This window comes from Diaphorina citri, unplaced genomic scaffold (genome assembly GCF_000475195.1).
Source record: "Diaphorina citri unplaced genomic scaffold, Diaci psyllid genome assembly version 1.1 scaffold286, whole genome shotgun sequence".
Classification (NCBI taxonomy): Eukaryota; Metazoa; Arthropoda; class Insecta; order Hemiptera; family Psyllidae; genus Diaphorina; species Diaphorina citri.
In genome coordinates, this window is record NW_007377722.1 from 135,251 (window position 1) to 152,162 (window position 16,912).

The 16,912-nt window shown below is 43.7% G+C and overlaps 1 protein-coding gene across 1 annotated transcript in view; it reads right to left on the reverse strand.

The window, feature by feature from the left end:
- Positions 1-1,289: 1,289 nt before the first annotated feature.
- LOC103507086 (mucin-5AC) overlaps positions 1,290-16,912 on the reverse strand; it is an 18,236-nt gene continuing 2,613 nt past the window's right edge. Inside the window, exons 3-10 of the mRNA XM_026822031.1 lie at positions 12,703-12,912; positions 11,082-11,234; positions 9,717-9,881; positions 8,783-9,095; positions 8,329-8,623; positions 7,845-7,992; positions 2,174-2,301; positions 1,290-1,507 (exon numbers count right to left, since the gene is read on the reverse strand). Coding sequence (XP_026677832.1) covers positions 1,328-1,507; positions 2,174-2,301; positions 7,845-7,992; positions 8,329-8,623; positions 8,783-9,095; positions 9,717-9,881; positions 11,082-11,234; positions 12,703-12,912 — 1,592 coding nt within the window. The 3' untranslated portion in view covers positions 1,290-1,327. The remainder of the gene's footprint in view (positions 1,508-2,173; positions 2,302-7,844; positions 7,993-8,328; positions 8,624-8,782; positions 9,096-9,716; positions 9,882-11,081; positions 11,235-12,702; positions 12,913-16,912) is intronic.

Sequence of the window (16,912 nt, forward strand, 5' to 3'; positions counted from 1 at the left end):
AATATCTATCGCTAAATTATCAACACAGACACATCAATAAGTAAGATAAATAAAAAAAAGGAAATGCTACCATTGGCTTTACGAAACATTGAAGTGAAATCCCTATAAGTTAGGGACCAAGGGACTGAAAGATTCTCTAGGGTTTTTCTTCGGTAAGGGTTTAACATCATCTAAAGCAATTTGCAAGGTACAAATCCCCAAGAATAGTACATAGTTCTAAACCCCTATGTATAAAATTCTGAACCTTTGAGTTTTAAATCCCTTTACTTAGGTTTCTAAACCCTGATGCTGAGGATTCTTAACCCCTATACTCAGAGTTCTAAACAAGGCTTCCAAACCTCCAAGTTTAGGATTCTAAACCACAGTACTTAAGTCTAAGCCCCTATGCACATGATTCTAAACCCCTGAGGATTCGAAACCCTCGAGTTCTCCTATGTTTAGAGTTCTACACCCCACTGCTTAGGCTTCTCAACCCCTAGGATTCTAAACCCTTGTGCTCAGAGTTCTGAACCCATCTGCTTAGGTTTCTAAACCCCCGAGTTCCCCTACTCAGAAATCTGAACCCCTCTGCTTAGAATTCTAAACCCTTATGCTTAGGATTCTAAACCCATATACTCAGAGTTCTGAACCCCTCAGCTTAGGTTACTAAATCCTCGAGTTCCCCTACTCAAAGTTCTGAACCCGTCTGCTTAGGTTTCTAAATCCCCGAGTTCCCCTACTCAGAGTTCTGAACCCCTCTGCTTAGGATTCTAAACACTTATGCTTAGGATTCTAAGCCATTATACTCAGAGTTCTGAACCCCTCAGCTTAGGTTACTAAACCCCCGAGTTCCCCTACTCAGAGTTCTGAACCACTCTGCTTAGGATTCTAAACCCTTATGCTTAGGATTCTAAGCCCTTATGCTTAGGATTCTAAGCCCTTATACTTAGAGTTCTAAACCTCCAAATTTAGGATTTAAAACCCCCGAGTTCCAAACCCCTATGTTTAGAGTTCTGAACCCCTCTGCTTAGGTTTCTAAACGAAATTCTAAACCCTTATGCTTAGGATTCTAAGCCCTTATACTCACAGTTTTAAACCTCCAAATTTAGGATTTAAAACCCCCGAGTTCCAAACCCCTATGTTTAGAGTTCTGAACCCCTCTGCTTAGGTTTCTAAACGAGTTCTGAACCCCTGTGCTTAGGTTTCTAAACCCTTATGCTTAGGATTCCATCACGAAGCCAGTTCATCTGTACTCTGCAGATCATCCACTATTGAGATCATGGGAACATAACTCTCCTCCCCGGGAGGGGGGTGCTTAGGTTTCTAAACCCTTATGCTTGGGATTCCATCACGAAGCCAGTTCATCTGTACTCTGCAGATCATCCACTATTGAGATCATGGGAACATAACTCTCCTCCCCGGGAGGGGGCACCTCGAGATTCGATTCTCGAACCTTCCACTCCCAGTCCATCTTCTGAACCGCGTGTAAACTCTCCGCCTCGTTCGTCTGACGAATTATCATGCGCTTCTGTGAACAGAGAAACGTGGGGATATTGTGAAATGGTGGATTCGTCTTTTCCCGTTTAAAGACAGGGTCGGCATTTTTCGTCAGCCTCTCAAACTAGGGTGATCGCTTTGGGTTGACATTTGGTTGTGGCTACAAATTTTACGAGTGGATGCCCTTCGCACTACGAGTGGTGGATTATTAAGGATAAAGAACAATAAAAAAAAAGGGATTTTTTTTTCAATATGTACTCCGTAATGCACCCCGTACATATTTCGACTCCATGTTCTACGAATTTATAGAAACAGTATCGAACCTTTAACTCCTCAACTGTCAGTCAGATATGACTAAAAGCTACACCATTTAATCCGACGCGACGCAAAAAAGTCACGAGACTATTTTGAACTTGTTTTTTTTTTTTTTTCCAAGAGGTTTGACAGAGGGAACTGTAACTGCTAAGGTCTAATTGTCCCGAAATCGAAGAGACAAAGAAGACAGGATAGGAAAAATCCAGCCGTTCCGAGAACGAACATCATCGGTTCAGGATGAAATTCTCCCCGGGCGGGAATCGAACCCGCGGCCTAGCGCTTGCAAGGCAGACGTGCTATCAACCAAGCTAACTAGGCTTGTTTTGACTGTTAAAGAAGAGTAAATTTTCTCGACACTTCCGAGTCTCGAACCTGAACCCACCTTGATTTTGTCCCACTTATCGTCGATATCTCGTAGCCACTTGATAAACAGTCGGCCATTGTACCGATATCTATCTGTACGTTTGTCCTTCTTGTGTTCCAGAGAGTCCTTGTCATCCGTATCGGGACCTGATCGGGAAGAGAAGAAATCCGTGGCTTTAGACTCCAAGTTTAGACAGTTCAGAGAGGTTTACGTCAGCTCCCATGGCGTAGTGGTCACTGCGCTCGCCTTGCACGCGGGAGACCCGGGTTCGATTCCCGGCGGAGTCAAGAAATTTATATCATGCTAGTGATTGATTCCGTGACTGGCTGTTGCGGGGCCCACTCAGCCTCGTGAGGAAAATGAGTAGCTATGACATATAAATGCGCATAGCGACCGGTGCCAGCATGGTAGGTAAACATTGGATTTTAGGATTATTGAGATATTGGAAAAATCCTACAATGCTGCAGTGAGCACCAAAGTTGTGACATAATAACACAAAAAAACTGCATTTACAATGCTGCAGTGAGCACCAAAGTTGTGACATAATAACACAAAGAAACTGCATTTTTTTAGAGAGGTTTACAGAAATAAAGTAGAAAAAACATGCAGGTTTTTACTCTGAGGAAGAGCTCACTAAGTCAGAATCCTGCCTTTAAAGCCCAAATTTCAACTTTCTAGGTGCCAGCTTAGTTGGTAGTGCGTCTGCCTAGTAAGCGCTAGGCGGCGGGTTCGATTCCCGCCCGGGGCGGATTTTATCCTGAAGGGATAATGTTCGTTGTCGGAAAAGCTGGCTTTCTCCTACCCTGTCTTCCTTCTCTCTTCGATTTCGGGACGAAAAGACCTTAGCAGTTAAAGTTCCCTCTGTCAAACCTCCTAAAAAAATGAAAAAAAAAAAAAAAAAAAAAAAAACCAAGCCGAGATCAGTGTGATCCATTACCTTACAAATTGCTGTTTAAAACATTACAGGTAAAAAATTTCAACGATTTGCAACCTTCCTGGCCGAGTGGTTATCACACTAGGCTTGCACGCCGGAGTTCCCGAGTTCGATTCCCCGTGGGGTCGAAGTTTTTTCGGCTCTGTGCTTGGAGTTTGGGGTTCACTCAGCCCCGTGAGGACAATTGAGTAGCTACTTTAATCGAGTAGCGACCAGTGGCGGCATTACCAGTGTAAAAAGATTGATGATGAATAAGAAATAATAGTAAAGGAGGCACTTGGTATAATGCTGTGATAGATACCCACAAAAGTCGTGAAAAAGCTCTCTGCTTTACCACAAAGAATCCATGATTTGATTTGATAAAAAGTGAAGAAAGTTCTTCTTACCTCTGCCTCCGTCATTTTCAAGCTCTCCACATCCTTGACCCGAGCATACAATGTTTCCGACAGCCTCTTCCTCAACTTCTCTCGGTGAGTTTTGTGCCAAGGGATAGGTTGTGCTGTTTCCAAACCCGCGTGTAGAGTCTACCAAATGCAACACTCGCCGCACTTATTCTCGACTTGACTTCGATGGTGGCATCTTTGTTTCGGGCGATTCTGCTGCCCAGGTATTTAAAGTTCTCCACAACACAGAGCGGCTCATTCCGGATGGTGATTGGGGCAACAGGGGGCGGACAGTTGACATACATCACTTGTGTTTTGCTAACATTGACTTTTAGTCCCAGCTCGTCAGCGGCGTTCACAAATGCATCTAGGAGAAGTTGTAATTCCTCTGCCGTTTTAGCAACAAGGGCGCAGTCATCTGCAAAAAGGAGATCCGTCAGAAGTGCTGTGTTGACTTTTGTTTTGGCTGCTAAACCCCTCTTTGAGAACATGTTCGAGTCGGAACGGAACGTGATCTGGATACCGGTGTTCTGCAGTTGTTTCGTTCGTTTTGTGATGGTTTGCATGTACACCAAGAACAACAACGGCGCCAGGACACAGCCCTGTCGAACTCCGGTTTTGACTAGAAAGGGGCTCGTCTGCTCGTCTTCGACCCGTATGGTGGCATGGGTTTCGTCGTGCAGGGATCGGAGGATGGTGACAAGATTCGGTGGGCAGTTTAAGCGGTCCATTATGCTGAATAATGCCTCCCTGTTCACGGAATCGAAAGCTTTTGAAATATCGATGAATGCCACGCCTATCTGGGTATTTTGTTCTATGGATTTTTCGATTAGCTGCCTTGTTGTGAAGATCATATCAACAGTGGAGCGACTGGATCTGAATCCGCTTTGAGTTTCTTCCAGGTATTGACTTAGGAAGGGGTAGAGTCGGTTGTATAATACTCTTGAAAGTAGTTTACCGGGAATGGATAGTAGTGAGATTCCTCGGTAATTGTCACACTTCCCCTTGTTTCCTTTTTTGTATATGGGCACAACTGTTGCATTTCACCAGTCAGCTGGTACTTGCCGTTCTTCCCACACCTTTTTGAACATCTCATGTAGTAGGTGGGTGGATGTGGCTCTTGCGCCTTTGATGAGTTCGGAGGTTATGGCGTCGCTACCCGGGCTTTTTCTATTCTTCAGTTGACAGATGGCTTTGGTGATTTCTGCTACAGTCGGAGGTCCGTCATCAGGTAAGTCGGTGGTTATAGGTTCAATGGTGATGTGGTCTAGGCTTGCTGTGGCCTCCTGATTATAGACTTTTTCAAAATGGGATCGCCATGCTTCTAGTCTTCTTGTCTTGCACTTTATGCTGTTTCCAGATTCGTCTTCTAGTATGCAGAGTGGTTTTCTTATAGGGCCGACTACACTTGTTATCCCTCGATAAAGATTATACATGTCTCCTGTGTTCATGTGTTCCTGCAGCTCGGTCATTTTGTTATTCCACCATTCCTCTCTTATCTCTCTGACTTTTCTCTGGCATTTCCTGTGGTGTTCTTTGTAGGCTTCCTTATTTTGTTCCGTTGGTGTCGAAAGATATTTCTGGTGTGCTTTCTTCTTCGCGTCGAGTTCGCTTCTTATCTCTTCATCACACTCGTCGAACCAATCGCTTTGCTTGCTACATACATACATACATACATACATACATACATACATACATACATACATACATACATACATACATACATACATGCATACGTACAGACCATGGGCTAAAAATCACTTTTTTGACATCAGGGGATCCCAAAACGGATATTTCCAACCATTTCCCGATTTTGAAAATTTGGACCGATTGCAATACTTTCATTACTAGTATAGCTCCGCTAAACTGTAGTAATAGAAAGTAAAAAATCTGGTGTGAACATCACACGACTTTCTATTACATTTGCAGAATACGTAAGTATTTGAAAAATAGAAAGTAAAAACTACTACCTACACACAAAGATCAGTTAATTGTTTGTTGTGGTTGTTGTTGTTGTTGTTGTTGGAGACCCAAAGCTCTTCTAGGCTATGGTCATCAGGGTTGATATTTCGTTCCTGAATGTTCGTCACAATCTGTTCTTCGAATCTGTTTTGAGTTTCTGTGTTCTTTAGTTTGCTAATGTCATATGCTTGGGTTCTTTTTAGAGGTGGATAGAATCTCTTGGGTCTTGCTTTGACAGTGAACCGCAGGAGACGGTGGTCTGTGTCACACTGCGCTCCTCTCATAGCTCTGCAGCGTAGGATTTTGGCGTTGTTTTTGATACGCGCAACTACGTAGTCCAGAGTGTGCCACTGCTTTGATCTGGGGTGCTGCCAAGTGGTCTTAAACTTGTTCTTTTGTTGGAAGAAGGTGTTCGTAACACGTAGGCTTTGCTGGGCGCAGAGTTGTAACAGCCGCAGTCCACTTGAGTTCATTTCACCAACTCCATGAGGTCCTAGTATGCCTTTCCACATGAGATGACTTTTTCCCACTCTAGCATTGAAGTCACCTGTAATGATGAGATCTTTGCTGGTAGGTACGGCTTCGATGATTTCCTTCAGCTCTTCGTAAAAGGCTTCTATGACATGTTGGTCATCCACCATGGTTGGAGCGTAGCAGTTTACTAAAACTATGTCGGTTGTCTTTTCTTTGATGGTTGTAGTCATGATCCTGTCGCTGTGGCAGTTGAATTCAGCAACCGTGCCTTTCTGAATTAGTTCTGTCTTAATGCACATCGCGACTCCGTGGTAGTTTTCTTGGTTTTCTTTACATCCTGACCATACATACGTGTACCCTGCTTGTTTCTCTTCCAGCTGCCCTGTGTCTCTCAGGTGTGTTTCCTGGAGTGCCGCAATGTCTACGTTGTATTGTTTAAGTTCTCTTGCTACGATGGCGGTTCTGCGCGGTATTGTAAGACTTTGTGTTTTGGCTGAGTCTAGCAACGTTCTGATGTTCCAAGTAGCTATTTGTAGTAGATTCTGTTGTGAATTGTTACCGGGTTATGAGGTTTCCCATGGCTCCGGCTCGCCATTCAGGATAAATGGGATGAGCTTTGTTTAGGCCACCTTTTCTAGGCCTCTCCCCGGATTGGGGTGAGCAGTGCTGTCCCTAAATAGGGCTGCTCAGTCGTAAAAGTAGCTGCCGAAGTCCCTTATCATCCCACTTTAAGAAGACAGCGACCATCTTGCTTTTACCGCTTCAGTGTGGTGTATTGCAGCTATGACTTCCAGCCAAAACCAAGCCTGTCACTTTCGCCACTCGACCATCGCCAGAAGACTTGAAGATTTTTTGGGAGGTGGGGTCTGCTTTTGCAGTGTATTGTTGGTGGTATTGGATTGCGGCCCAATCAATGTATGTATGTATGTATGTATGTATGTATGTATGTATGTATGTATGTATGTATGTATGTATGTATTAGTGTGGTGTATTGCAGCTATGACTTCCAGCCAAAACCAAGCCTGTCACTTTCGCCACTCAACCATCGCCAGAAGACTTGAAGATTTTTTGGGAGGTGGGGTCTGCTTTTGCAGTGTATTGTTGGTGGTATTGGATTGCGGCCCAATCACAGGAGCAGCTCCACCAACACCAGCAAACCTTTCAGGGTTCACATGTGAGCGGTGCGGACGCGTCTGTGCTTCCAGGGCCGGTCTCATCAGTCACTCACGGGGGAAATCATGCCGAGGACAATCATTGGAGAGAGGAGGCAACGCCGGAACGACGAACGCCTAACTACATGTATGTATGTATGTATGTATGTATGTATGTATGTATGTATGTATGTATGTATGTATGTATGTATGTAATGGGAAAATGTCTTTTACAACGTCAGCCCAGCGCTTCTTGGGTTTAACTTGAGGTCTTACGCCTTCTGAGAGTTGTGAGAACGCAATTTGATGTGGAATGCGTTCTGAGGGCATCCTGCTTACATGGCCTGCCCATCGCAGTCGCTTGACTCTCAGGATCTCGTCGAGTGTATCCATGTTGGTTTTTTCTAGTATCGCTTCGTTTGGCACTCTGTCTCTCCAGTCTGTTCGAGTGATAGATCTCAGGCATTTCATGTGGAAGGAGTTCAGCTCTCTAACATGTCTTTGATGGATAGTCCATGTTTCTGAGCCATAGAGGAGAGTGCTGAGAACGATGGTTTTATAGATAGTGAGTTTTGTGCCAAGGGATAGGTTGTGCTGTTTCCAAACCCGCGTGTAGAGTCTAGCAAATGCAACACTCGCCGCACTTATTCTCGACTTGACTTCGATGGTGGCATCATTGTTTCGGGCGATTCTGCTGCCCAGATATTTAAAGTTCTCCACAACACAGTCTCTTTCTTTTAAATGATAGTAAAAACCGGGGAGTCTTCACTGCTGGATCATCTTACCTATCAGATTGTAGACCTCTTCATCTTTGAGTATCGTACAGGCAGAATAGGGGAGAGGTTGGTTAGCAAGTTCTCTAGCTGCGTGGCAATGTACTCGCAGGATCTCCTGTTCCACTCCCAGAGCAAACTTCTCCTTCTCTACCACATGCTGAGAAATGAGAATAAGAAAAATTCGGACCGATTGCAATACTTTCTCATTACTAGTATAGCTCTGCTATACATTAGTAATAATAATAATAGTGCTTATTTATACTGCTCGCATAGGACTGAAAAGTCCCTTTACTCCAGCAGTAGGCTTTAGGCTACTACTATTATTGTGGTCAAATTCTCAAATTATATTGAGGATAAAATTCCATACCTCGCCTGGGATTGAACCCACGCCCACCTGTTTACCAGGCGAGCGCCTTGACCACTACACCACCGAGGCAGGTACATACAACAATACATCACACTGAAATAAATAAATTCCGAAACAGATCTTTACCTGCATACGTAGCTTGTATCGTTCTGACTCCTGCAGTGTGAACAGATCCTTGAGTACAGGCGGTAAACACGCGGGAGGTTCATACTTGGGTACGTTGTGCCGTGAGGAATTATTATTGGCCAATACGTAGTCACATGTCACCATGAGAAACATGTTCGAGTCAGAACGGAACGTGATCTGGATACCGGTGTTCTGCAGTTGTTTCGTTCGTTTTGTGATGGTTTGCATGTACACCAAGAACAACAGCGGCGCCAGGACACAGCCCTGTCGAACTCCGGTTTTGACTAGAAAGGGGCTCGTCTGCTCGTCTTCGACCCGTATGGTGGCATGGGTTGTTGGCGCATGCGCTTGAACTATTCACTGTGTTGCTATTCCACGAGGAGTCTGCGCGCGCATGTTTTAGTTTGCGTTTGCGTGGATGTAGATCGACGGAGGAGCTCAGTGTGGTCTGAACTTCCGAAGGTGATTGGCGCATGCGCTTGAACTATTCACTGTGTTGCTATTCCATGAGGAGTCTGCGCGCGCATGTTTTAGTTTGCGTTTGCGTGGATGTAGATCGACGGAGGAGCTCAGTGTGGTCTGAACTTCCGAAGGAGAAGGATCATCACTAGGCGGTGCAGAGGAGAGGGGAGGTTTCTCATCTGCCCCGGTGTTTGTGGTTGGGTTGGAAGATGTTGGGTTGCCTGTGGTACCCGGGTTACTATTGCTCAGGCTGGACTGAGGTTCGGATTTGATTGTGGTTGTCTCTGGGGCCGCCGGACTATGGACTGGAAACCAAACACAATATTGTTTCGTTAGGACAAATGTCTCTCGGCACTTTTGGTCATCTGTACGGACGGGTAACCATTCCTAGAGACTTTCGACCTAAGGCTAAAAACCACGGGAGGGGTAACCATATCCTAACATATTCTGTACTTGGTTATACTTATAAAAAGCGACCCCCCCCCCCAACTTTTATGGACTGGGAACCAAATACAATATTGTTTCGTTAGGACAAATGTCTCTCGGCACTTTTGGTCATCCGTACGGAGGGGTAACCATTCCTAGAGACTTTCGACCTAGGGCTGAAAAGCACGGGAGAGGTAACCATATCCTAACATATTCTGTACTTGGTTTTATAAAAAGCGACCCCCCCCCCTAACTTTCTATACCTAATACCACAAAGAGTTGATGAGTGTGTTACGTGTTTTAGGATCTGACTCATTGACTGAGCAGTTCACTCAAGAGTTTTCTTCCCAATAACCGAGTGGATTGGAACACATCACATGTCATCAGGCACACTCCATTTGTCAAGGGTCTAGGTTTACCCTGCCTTTGGGATCAATTTAATTCGAAGAAACCATTTACTGATGCATTTGTAATCAATGAAAGAAGTAGCAACTACTGACCGGCACTGGTTGGAGGTGTATTGACAGGAATAGTAGATGGAGAGACATCAGGGGCGGCGGGTGATGAGCTACTGCTCCCCCTGCTGTGAGAACTACGTAGTATTCGCTGAGTAGTCCTCTGCTCTTCTGTCATTGGCTCCTGCTTCATCTCTTGCTTTACACTCACTAGAACACAAATCAGTAACAATGCAGTTGCTAATTGGACTTATAAACGAGAGAGCTGTGGTTCGAATCAGAGCAGCGACATAAATTAATAGAATCAGAGGAAGGAAGACCGGTTGCAAGATTAAAGCCCGATTTACCACAATCCGTTAAGGCCACGGTAAAGCTGTATTTAGTTTCCGGGTCAACTTTGTCAAGGGTCTAGGCTTACCATGCCCTTGGAATCAATTTGAGGGAACCATTTACTGAAACATTGTAATAAAACAATCGTTGTGGAGATATTGTGAAATGGTGGATTCGTCTTTTCCCGTTTAGAATAGAATAGAATATACCTTGTTTATACTACCAGCATAGGACTGAAAAGTCCCTTTACTCTCGCAGTCTAAACAAGGTCTTATAAACAATCGTCTTCTTTACCTTTTCCCACTCAAGTGGGGTCGGCATTTTCAGACAACAATTTCCAGTTGCCTTGGTTATGAACATCATCAACTGATAATCCTTTCTCATTTGAATGTGTAATATGTTGTTACAAATGTCGAAATTTTTTACTATTAGGCCATTTTTTTCCCATACCTATATGTAATATGACAATAAGTTGAAAAATAATAAAGTTCGGCCCGGGCGGGAATCGAACTGAAACCCAAGACCAGTAGAGTATTTACACTTTTATTAAAAATATTTTCCCAAATGCAACTCCTCCATTCAGTTTCTAATTGGACTTATAAACGAGAGAGCTGTGGTTCGAATCAGAGCAGCGACATAAATTCATAGAATCAGAGGAAGGAAGATCGGTTGTAAGATTAAAGCCCGATTTACCACAATCCGTTAAGGCCACGGTAAAACTGTATTTAGTTTCCGGGTTTGAAGTCAACTTTGTCAAGGGTCTAGGCTTACCATGCCCTTGGAATCAATTTGAGGGAACCATTTACTGAAACATTGTAATAAAACAATCGTCTTCTTTACCTTTTCCCACTCAAGTGGGGTCGGCATTTTCAGACAACAATTTCCAGTTGCCTTGGTTATGAACATCATCAACTGATAATCCTTTCTCATTTGAATGTGTAATATGTTGTTACAAGTGTCGAAATTTTTGACTATTAGACCATTTTTTCCCATATATGTAATATGACAATAAGTTGAAAAATAATAAAGTTCGGCCCGGGCGGGAATCGAACTGAAACCCAAGACCAGTAGAGTATTTACCTGTCTTGTCTCCTTCACCACCAGGGCCGGCGGTATCACCAGGGGCTGAGTTACTGGGACTCACAGGGGCGGATGTAGCTTCTATATCTGAGGCCACCACGTAGGGGAGTGCCGAGTGACGCGCCGTGCCTGATTTACCATTACGACCACTCCCTGTAATAGGAGAGAAGAGAGAAATACATGGGATTAAATCAGGAGCTTTCCAGCTTAACCCTAACTATCTAGTGATACTACAAAAACAATTCAAGGTAAAAAAGTACTATTACCAAGTATTATTCCAATAAAATGACTACTTCATAAAGATGGAGGGAGGGAAAATAATTGAACACTTCATAGGTACAAGTTACTTTCCCTCTCTCTATCAATAAAAAATAAATGTCGTTTCTTTGTGTTATTATAGGTATCACAACTTTGGTGCTCACTGGAGCAATGTAGGATTTTCCGAGTATAGATGTCTCATATATAGTTCCTATGTCACATTATAAATATCTTACTAAATAAACAGCCCCTGGGCAAAAATTTGAGTAAAAAAAACAAGCTGGGTCCGTCCCTCCGGGAATTTTTTAGCCCGTAGTTTATTCGATCGTGATTAAAGAAAATCAGTACCTATGTACGTCACCACCAGGGCCGGCGGTATCACCAGGGGCTGAGTTACTGGGACTCACAGGAGCGGATGTAGCTTCTATATCTGAGGCCACTACATAGGGGAGTGCCGAGTGACGTGCCGTGCCTAATTTACCATTACGACCACTCCCTGTAATAGGAGAGAAGAGAGAAATACATGGGATTTAAATTAGGGGCTTTCCAGCTTAACCCTAACTATCTAGTGATACTACAAAAACAATTCAAGGTAAAAAAAAGTACTATTACCAAGTATTATTCCAATAAAATGACAAATGACTACTTCATAAAGGTAGAGGGAGGGAAAATAACTTATACACTTCATAGGTACAAGTTATTTTCCCTCTCTCTATCGATAAAAAATAAATGCCGTTTCTTTGTGTTATTATAGGTATCACAACTTTGGTGCTCACTGGGGCATTGTAGGATTTTCCGATTATCTCAATAATGTTAACATCCAATGTCCACATACCATGCTGGCACCGGTCGCTATGCGCATTTATATTACATAGCTACTCATTTTCTTCACGAGGCTGAGTGGGCCCCGCAACAGCCAGTCACGGAATCAATCATTTGCATGATATTAGCCGGGGCCCCCGCCGGGAATTGAACCCGGGTCTCCCGCGTGCAAGGCGCCATGGGATCTGATTTTCTCTATCAACATGGACCAAAGTTACCGAGGCATCCATCAAGACACTTCACAGACGGTATAGCACCAGAGCACATAATCTGAATCTCCCGGAAATTCCAAGACATAGGACTGAGGTATATGGTAATTCTTACCTGCAGGTATATGGTATCTGCAGTTAGATTATGGAATTCTCTTCATAGGGATATAAGAGACTCACAAAGTCTAGGAGCATTCAAGACCTCCCTAGTGAAATATCTTAAAGGCTCACAGTGAAAAAACAATCTAGTGGTTGGGTGGAAGAGCTCCTCTAGGAGAACCCTGCCACTTAAAAGAAAGCCGTAAAAAAAAAACGGTTCTAACAATACATACCTCCCGCACTGAGATCACTTTCCTGCGCCGCGGATGCAGAAGGGAGAACTATCTTCAGGGGCGGTACCTTGGGCCCTCCTACCCCACTCGAGGGACTCTCTATGTTCTTATTGAGATGGGGTGCACCCCCTGACGTGTCGTCTACATCACTCTCATTGCCACCAGGGTTGGACTTGGGCGATCCTCCCTCACTTACACTGCTGGCCTTGCCTGGGAACACGGATGAGGGGAATGAAAATTAGTTATTAGTCGTTTTCGGGACAATAAGACCTTAGCACTCTTGGCAGTTACAGTAGCAAATTCCTTGAGAGAAAAAAAAGGGAATACTTAGGTATTCATATTGTTGTTGTTTTTAACGTTTCCGACAGCATCAGCTTCACAATTCTGTTTCTAAGTCTAGGAGCTTCGCCACCGTCACGGGATCAACTAATTTTTCCTGCTCTACGACTTTGAAACATCACCCAAGTAAGCGCAACTGATCTATTTGGACCGATTGCAATACTTTCTCATTACTAGTATAGCTCCGCTATACATTAGTAATAGAAAGCAATAATACCTATTGAATTCCACTAAACCAATATGTCTTACTAGTGATTCAGTGAGCTATAAAACTCGCACAATAAGAGCCCTATATTATAATTTTCCGTGTCCCGAAGGACCCAGTGAAATATTGCGCCAATGTGTTGCAGATTTAATTGCGATTTCATTGGCTGCTATTAGATCTTGTTGTGTACAGGGTGTCTCACGATCAGGAGAGACTAGTAGTTTTTTTTTTTTTTTTTTTTGAAGGGTTTGAATGGGCAGGAGAACAGGTGCCAGACATCGTGGTTGAGACTCTGGCAGAGAGGACAGGTGTCTGCTACTGAGGGGCCGAGTCTGGCCTTGTAGTTCTTTAGGAGTTTGCACCATCCGGACCGAAGCTGAGCCAAGGTGCATCGTGTCGATCTTGGAAGGCTCTTCTCTCACTCATCAACTTCTGGCAGTGCGTTGGTTCCAAGGAATCCCTTTTTTAAGAGGTTTGACAGAGGGAACTGTAACTGCTAAGGTCTTATCGTCCCGAAATCGAAGAGAGAAGGAAGACAGGATAGGAGAGGCCCAATCACACTGTCAGTCGCCCTCCTGTTGGCGAGATCGGCACCGGGGTGACAGATCTCACAGAAGAGTGACCCGGTTTTCCATTGGGTTTTCCTTCCCATGGTTTCGAGTCTATATGATTTTAGCTCACCTAATCGGTTCCGTTCCCACCGAATAGGAGTTTCCACCTGCACCAGCATCGAGGAGGGATGATAAGGGACGGCCTAGCGCTTACAAGGCAGCAAGGAATCTCTGGTTAGGTATTCATAAGAATCTTTACTAAGTTAATTTTTGATAATTAAGACTTGGGTATACACTAAGTATGAAGCCCATGAATGGGGACATGTTAGCTGATAATAATAATAATAGTGCTTATTTATACTGCTCGGATAGGACTGAAAAGTCCCTTTACTCCAGCAGTAGGCTACTACTATTACTGTGGTCAATAGCGGAGGTGTTCTCCTTGAGTAGAATCTCCTCCATGTTCTCCATCTTTACTTTGGAGGTGTGTTGGTTACTCACCTGGGAGGTGTTGGTTTCAATAGCGGAGGTGTTATCCTTGAGTAGAATCTCCTCCATGTTCTCCATCTTTACTTTGGAGGTGTGTTGGTGGTTACTCACCTGGGAGGTGTTGTCAATAGCGGATGATAAGGGACTTCGGCAGCTACTTTTACGACTGAGCAGCCCTATTTAGGGACAGCACTGCTCACCCCAATCCGGGGAAAGGCCTAGAAAAGGTGGCCTAAACAAAGCTCATTCCATTTATCCTGAATGGCGAGCCGGAGCCATGGGAAACCTCATAACCCGGTAACAATTCACAACAGAATCTACTACAAATAGCTACTTAATTTTATCCTCCATTCAAGGACAGCCTCTTCACATTGACTTCACCCACCCTAAGTGGGGTTGCGAGAAGCCGGCAGTACCCGACTGCCCAGATGGTCACCCATCCGGAGACCAACCACCCACAACGGTGCTTAACTTAAGCGATCCATAAGGAACTGATGGTGCATTCGACATGCTATTTTTTTGATCAATCGAAATCACATTTCATTGGTCTTGAATCCATATTTGTGTCCACAGTAACGTTAAACTTAACAAAAAGTTATTTATTGTTTGTAAAATTGTAAGTTAAGCTCCACAGTTTCAAAGTCCATCGTCATAAATTCTATGAAATTTATATTTGTGTCTGACTTAGTATACTGTGTCAATTGGCAACTCAATAGTTGAGCATTTCGTCTAATAAAAGATTGATATATGATATAAAGTGGTAGTTGTAAGGGTTTGATGGCAGAGATTGCCTTAGGCAATAATCACACCCTATTGTAATTTTGTAATTATTTATTACAATAAAGAGTTATTATTATTATTATTATTATTATTATTATTATTATTATTATTATTATTATTATTATTATTATTATTATATAGGTCGTCTCGACAAATTTCAAGATGAAAAAAATCCCCCAAAAACCAGTTTTTTTTAGTTTCTTGGCTTTGCGGTTTTCTGGACAAAATTTGCACCACCACTTTCGTTTTCCTGGTAAAAAGACCTTTAATTTGATATATAGGTCGACTAGGTTTGGATAAGTCCTTCTATGGGGACAGACAGACAGACACCGAAGCGAATACAATAGTCCGTCCCTTATACCTTTTTATTACTATTGTAATAATAAAGGAAGGACGGGACTAAAAAGGCCCCTTACCTGAAGACGAGGCCAAGTTGACTTTACACTTCTTTCCTCCGAGACCCCCCGGCTCGTCATGCGAGGCCCGTGTCTTGAGTTGATTCTGATTCAGCCTCAATGTCACCCGAGTTCCGCCACTAGACGAGGCTGAAGTCTTGCTGGTAGACGGGGAGGCTGGAGGTGTAACACCGGCACTGGCTAAACCACTGCTGCTGCTGGAGCCGCCACTGGTTTCTGAGAAGAGATGAGAGTAGAGCAGTAGAGTTAGATAAAGGTTCGTAACAATAAGTACAATAATAAGAGTTGGAAGTTATTTCTTTTAATAGCAATAGAATCAATAGACAGAAACAATCCACATTCCACGAGAAAGCCAGCCGTTCTGAGAATGAACTTTATCTGTTTGGGACAAAATCTGCCCCGGGTGGAAATCAAACCCGCGACCTAGCGCTTATATGGCGGGCGCGCTAATTTCCAAGCCAACTGTGTTTCATCACCGTTTTTACTTCATAGCAGTAAAACAACGGCTCCATTAGATTACACTCATATGATTTCATATGATTTGAGTCCTAGTATGCCCAAATGCCCATCCCGTAATAGGCGTAATAATATGTCCCGCATCAGATAGGCGAGACGGGACACAATACTTTCCATTTAGAAGCTGATTCAACACGAGAACACAAGAACTGGCAGAACATATTCCGTAGAACTATTTGCAATCGAACTGTACTTTTTTTTGTCAATGGTGGGATTCGAACCCAGGACCTTCAAGTCCCTGAAGTACATCGCTGCACCCTATACGAATGTGTTCCTCGTGCACTTGGTCATGTATGGCCTTGGAATTACTTGCTGATTTAGGCGTAATAATATGTCCCGCATCAGATAGGCGAGACGGGACACACTTTCCATTTAGAAGCTGGTTCAACACGAGAACACAAGAACTCTGGTAGAACATATTCCGTAGAAATATTTGCAATCGAACTGTACTTTTTTTTTTGTCAATGGTGGGATTCGAACCCGGGACCTTCAAGTCCCTGAAGTACATCGCTGCACCCTATACGAATGTGTTCCTCGTGCACTTGGTCTTGTATGGCCTTGGAATTACTTGCTGATAGTAGGTATTACCTATGACGATATGCACCTAGACTTGAGCATACCGATTACCTACCTAGGTACCTGAGTGCCTAATCTATGCTGTGATCTTTCACTGTACCATCTTCCCCACTTCATGTAGGTAGGTACTAGAATACTAGATACTTAGGGCCTACACCTAACTATCAGGGCCGGATTAGCCCCCCGCGGGGCCCGGGGCAGTTTCAAAGGCGCGGAGCCCCCAGGACCTACCCCCTCCCTACTAGAAAACACTTCTGTACCTACCTAATTCATTTGTATCAATCATTACCTACGGACTACGAGTTTTGTTATTAAAATGTATTTTGCCGTTTCAGTTC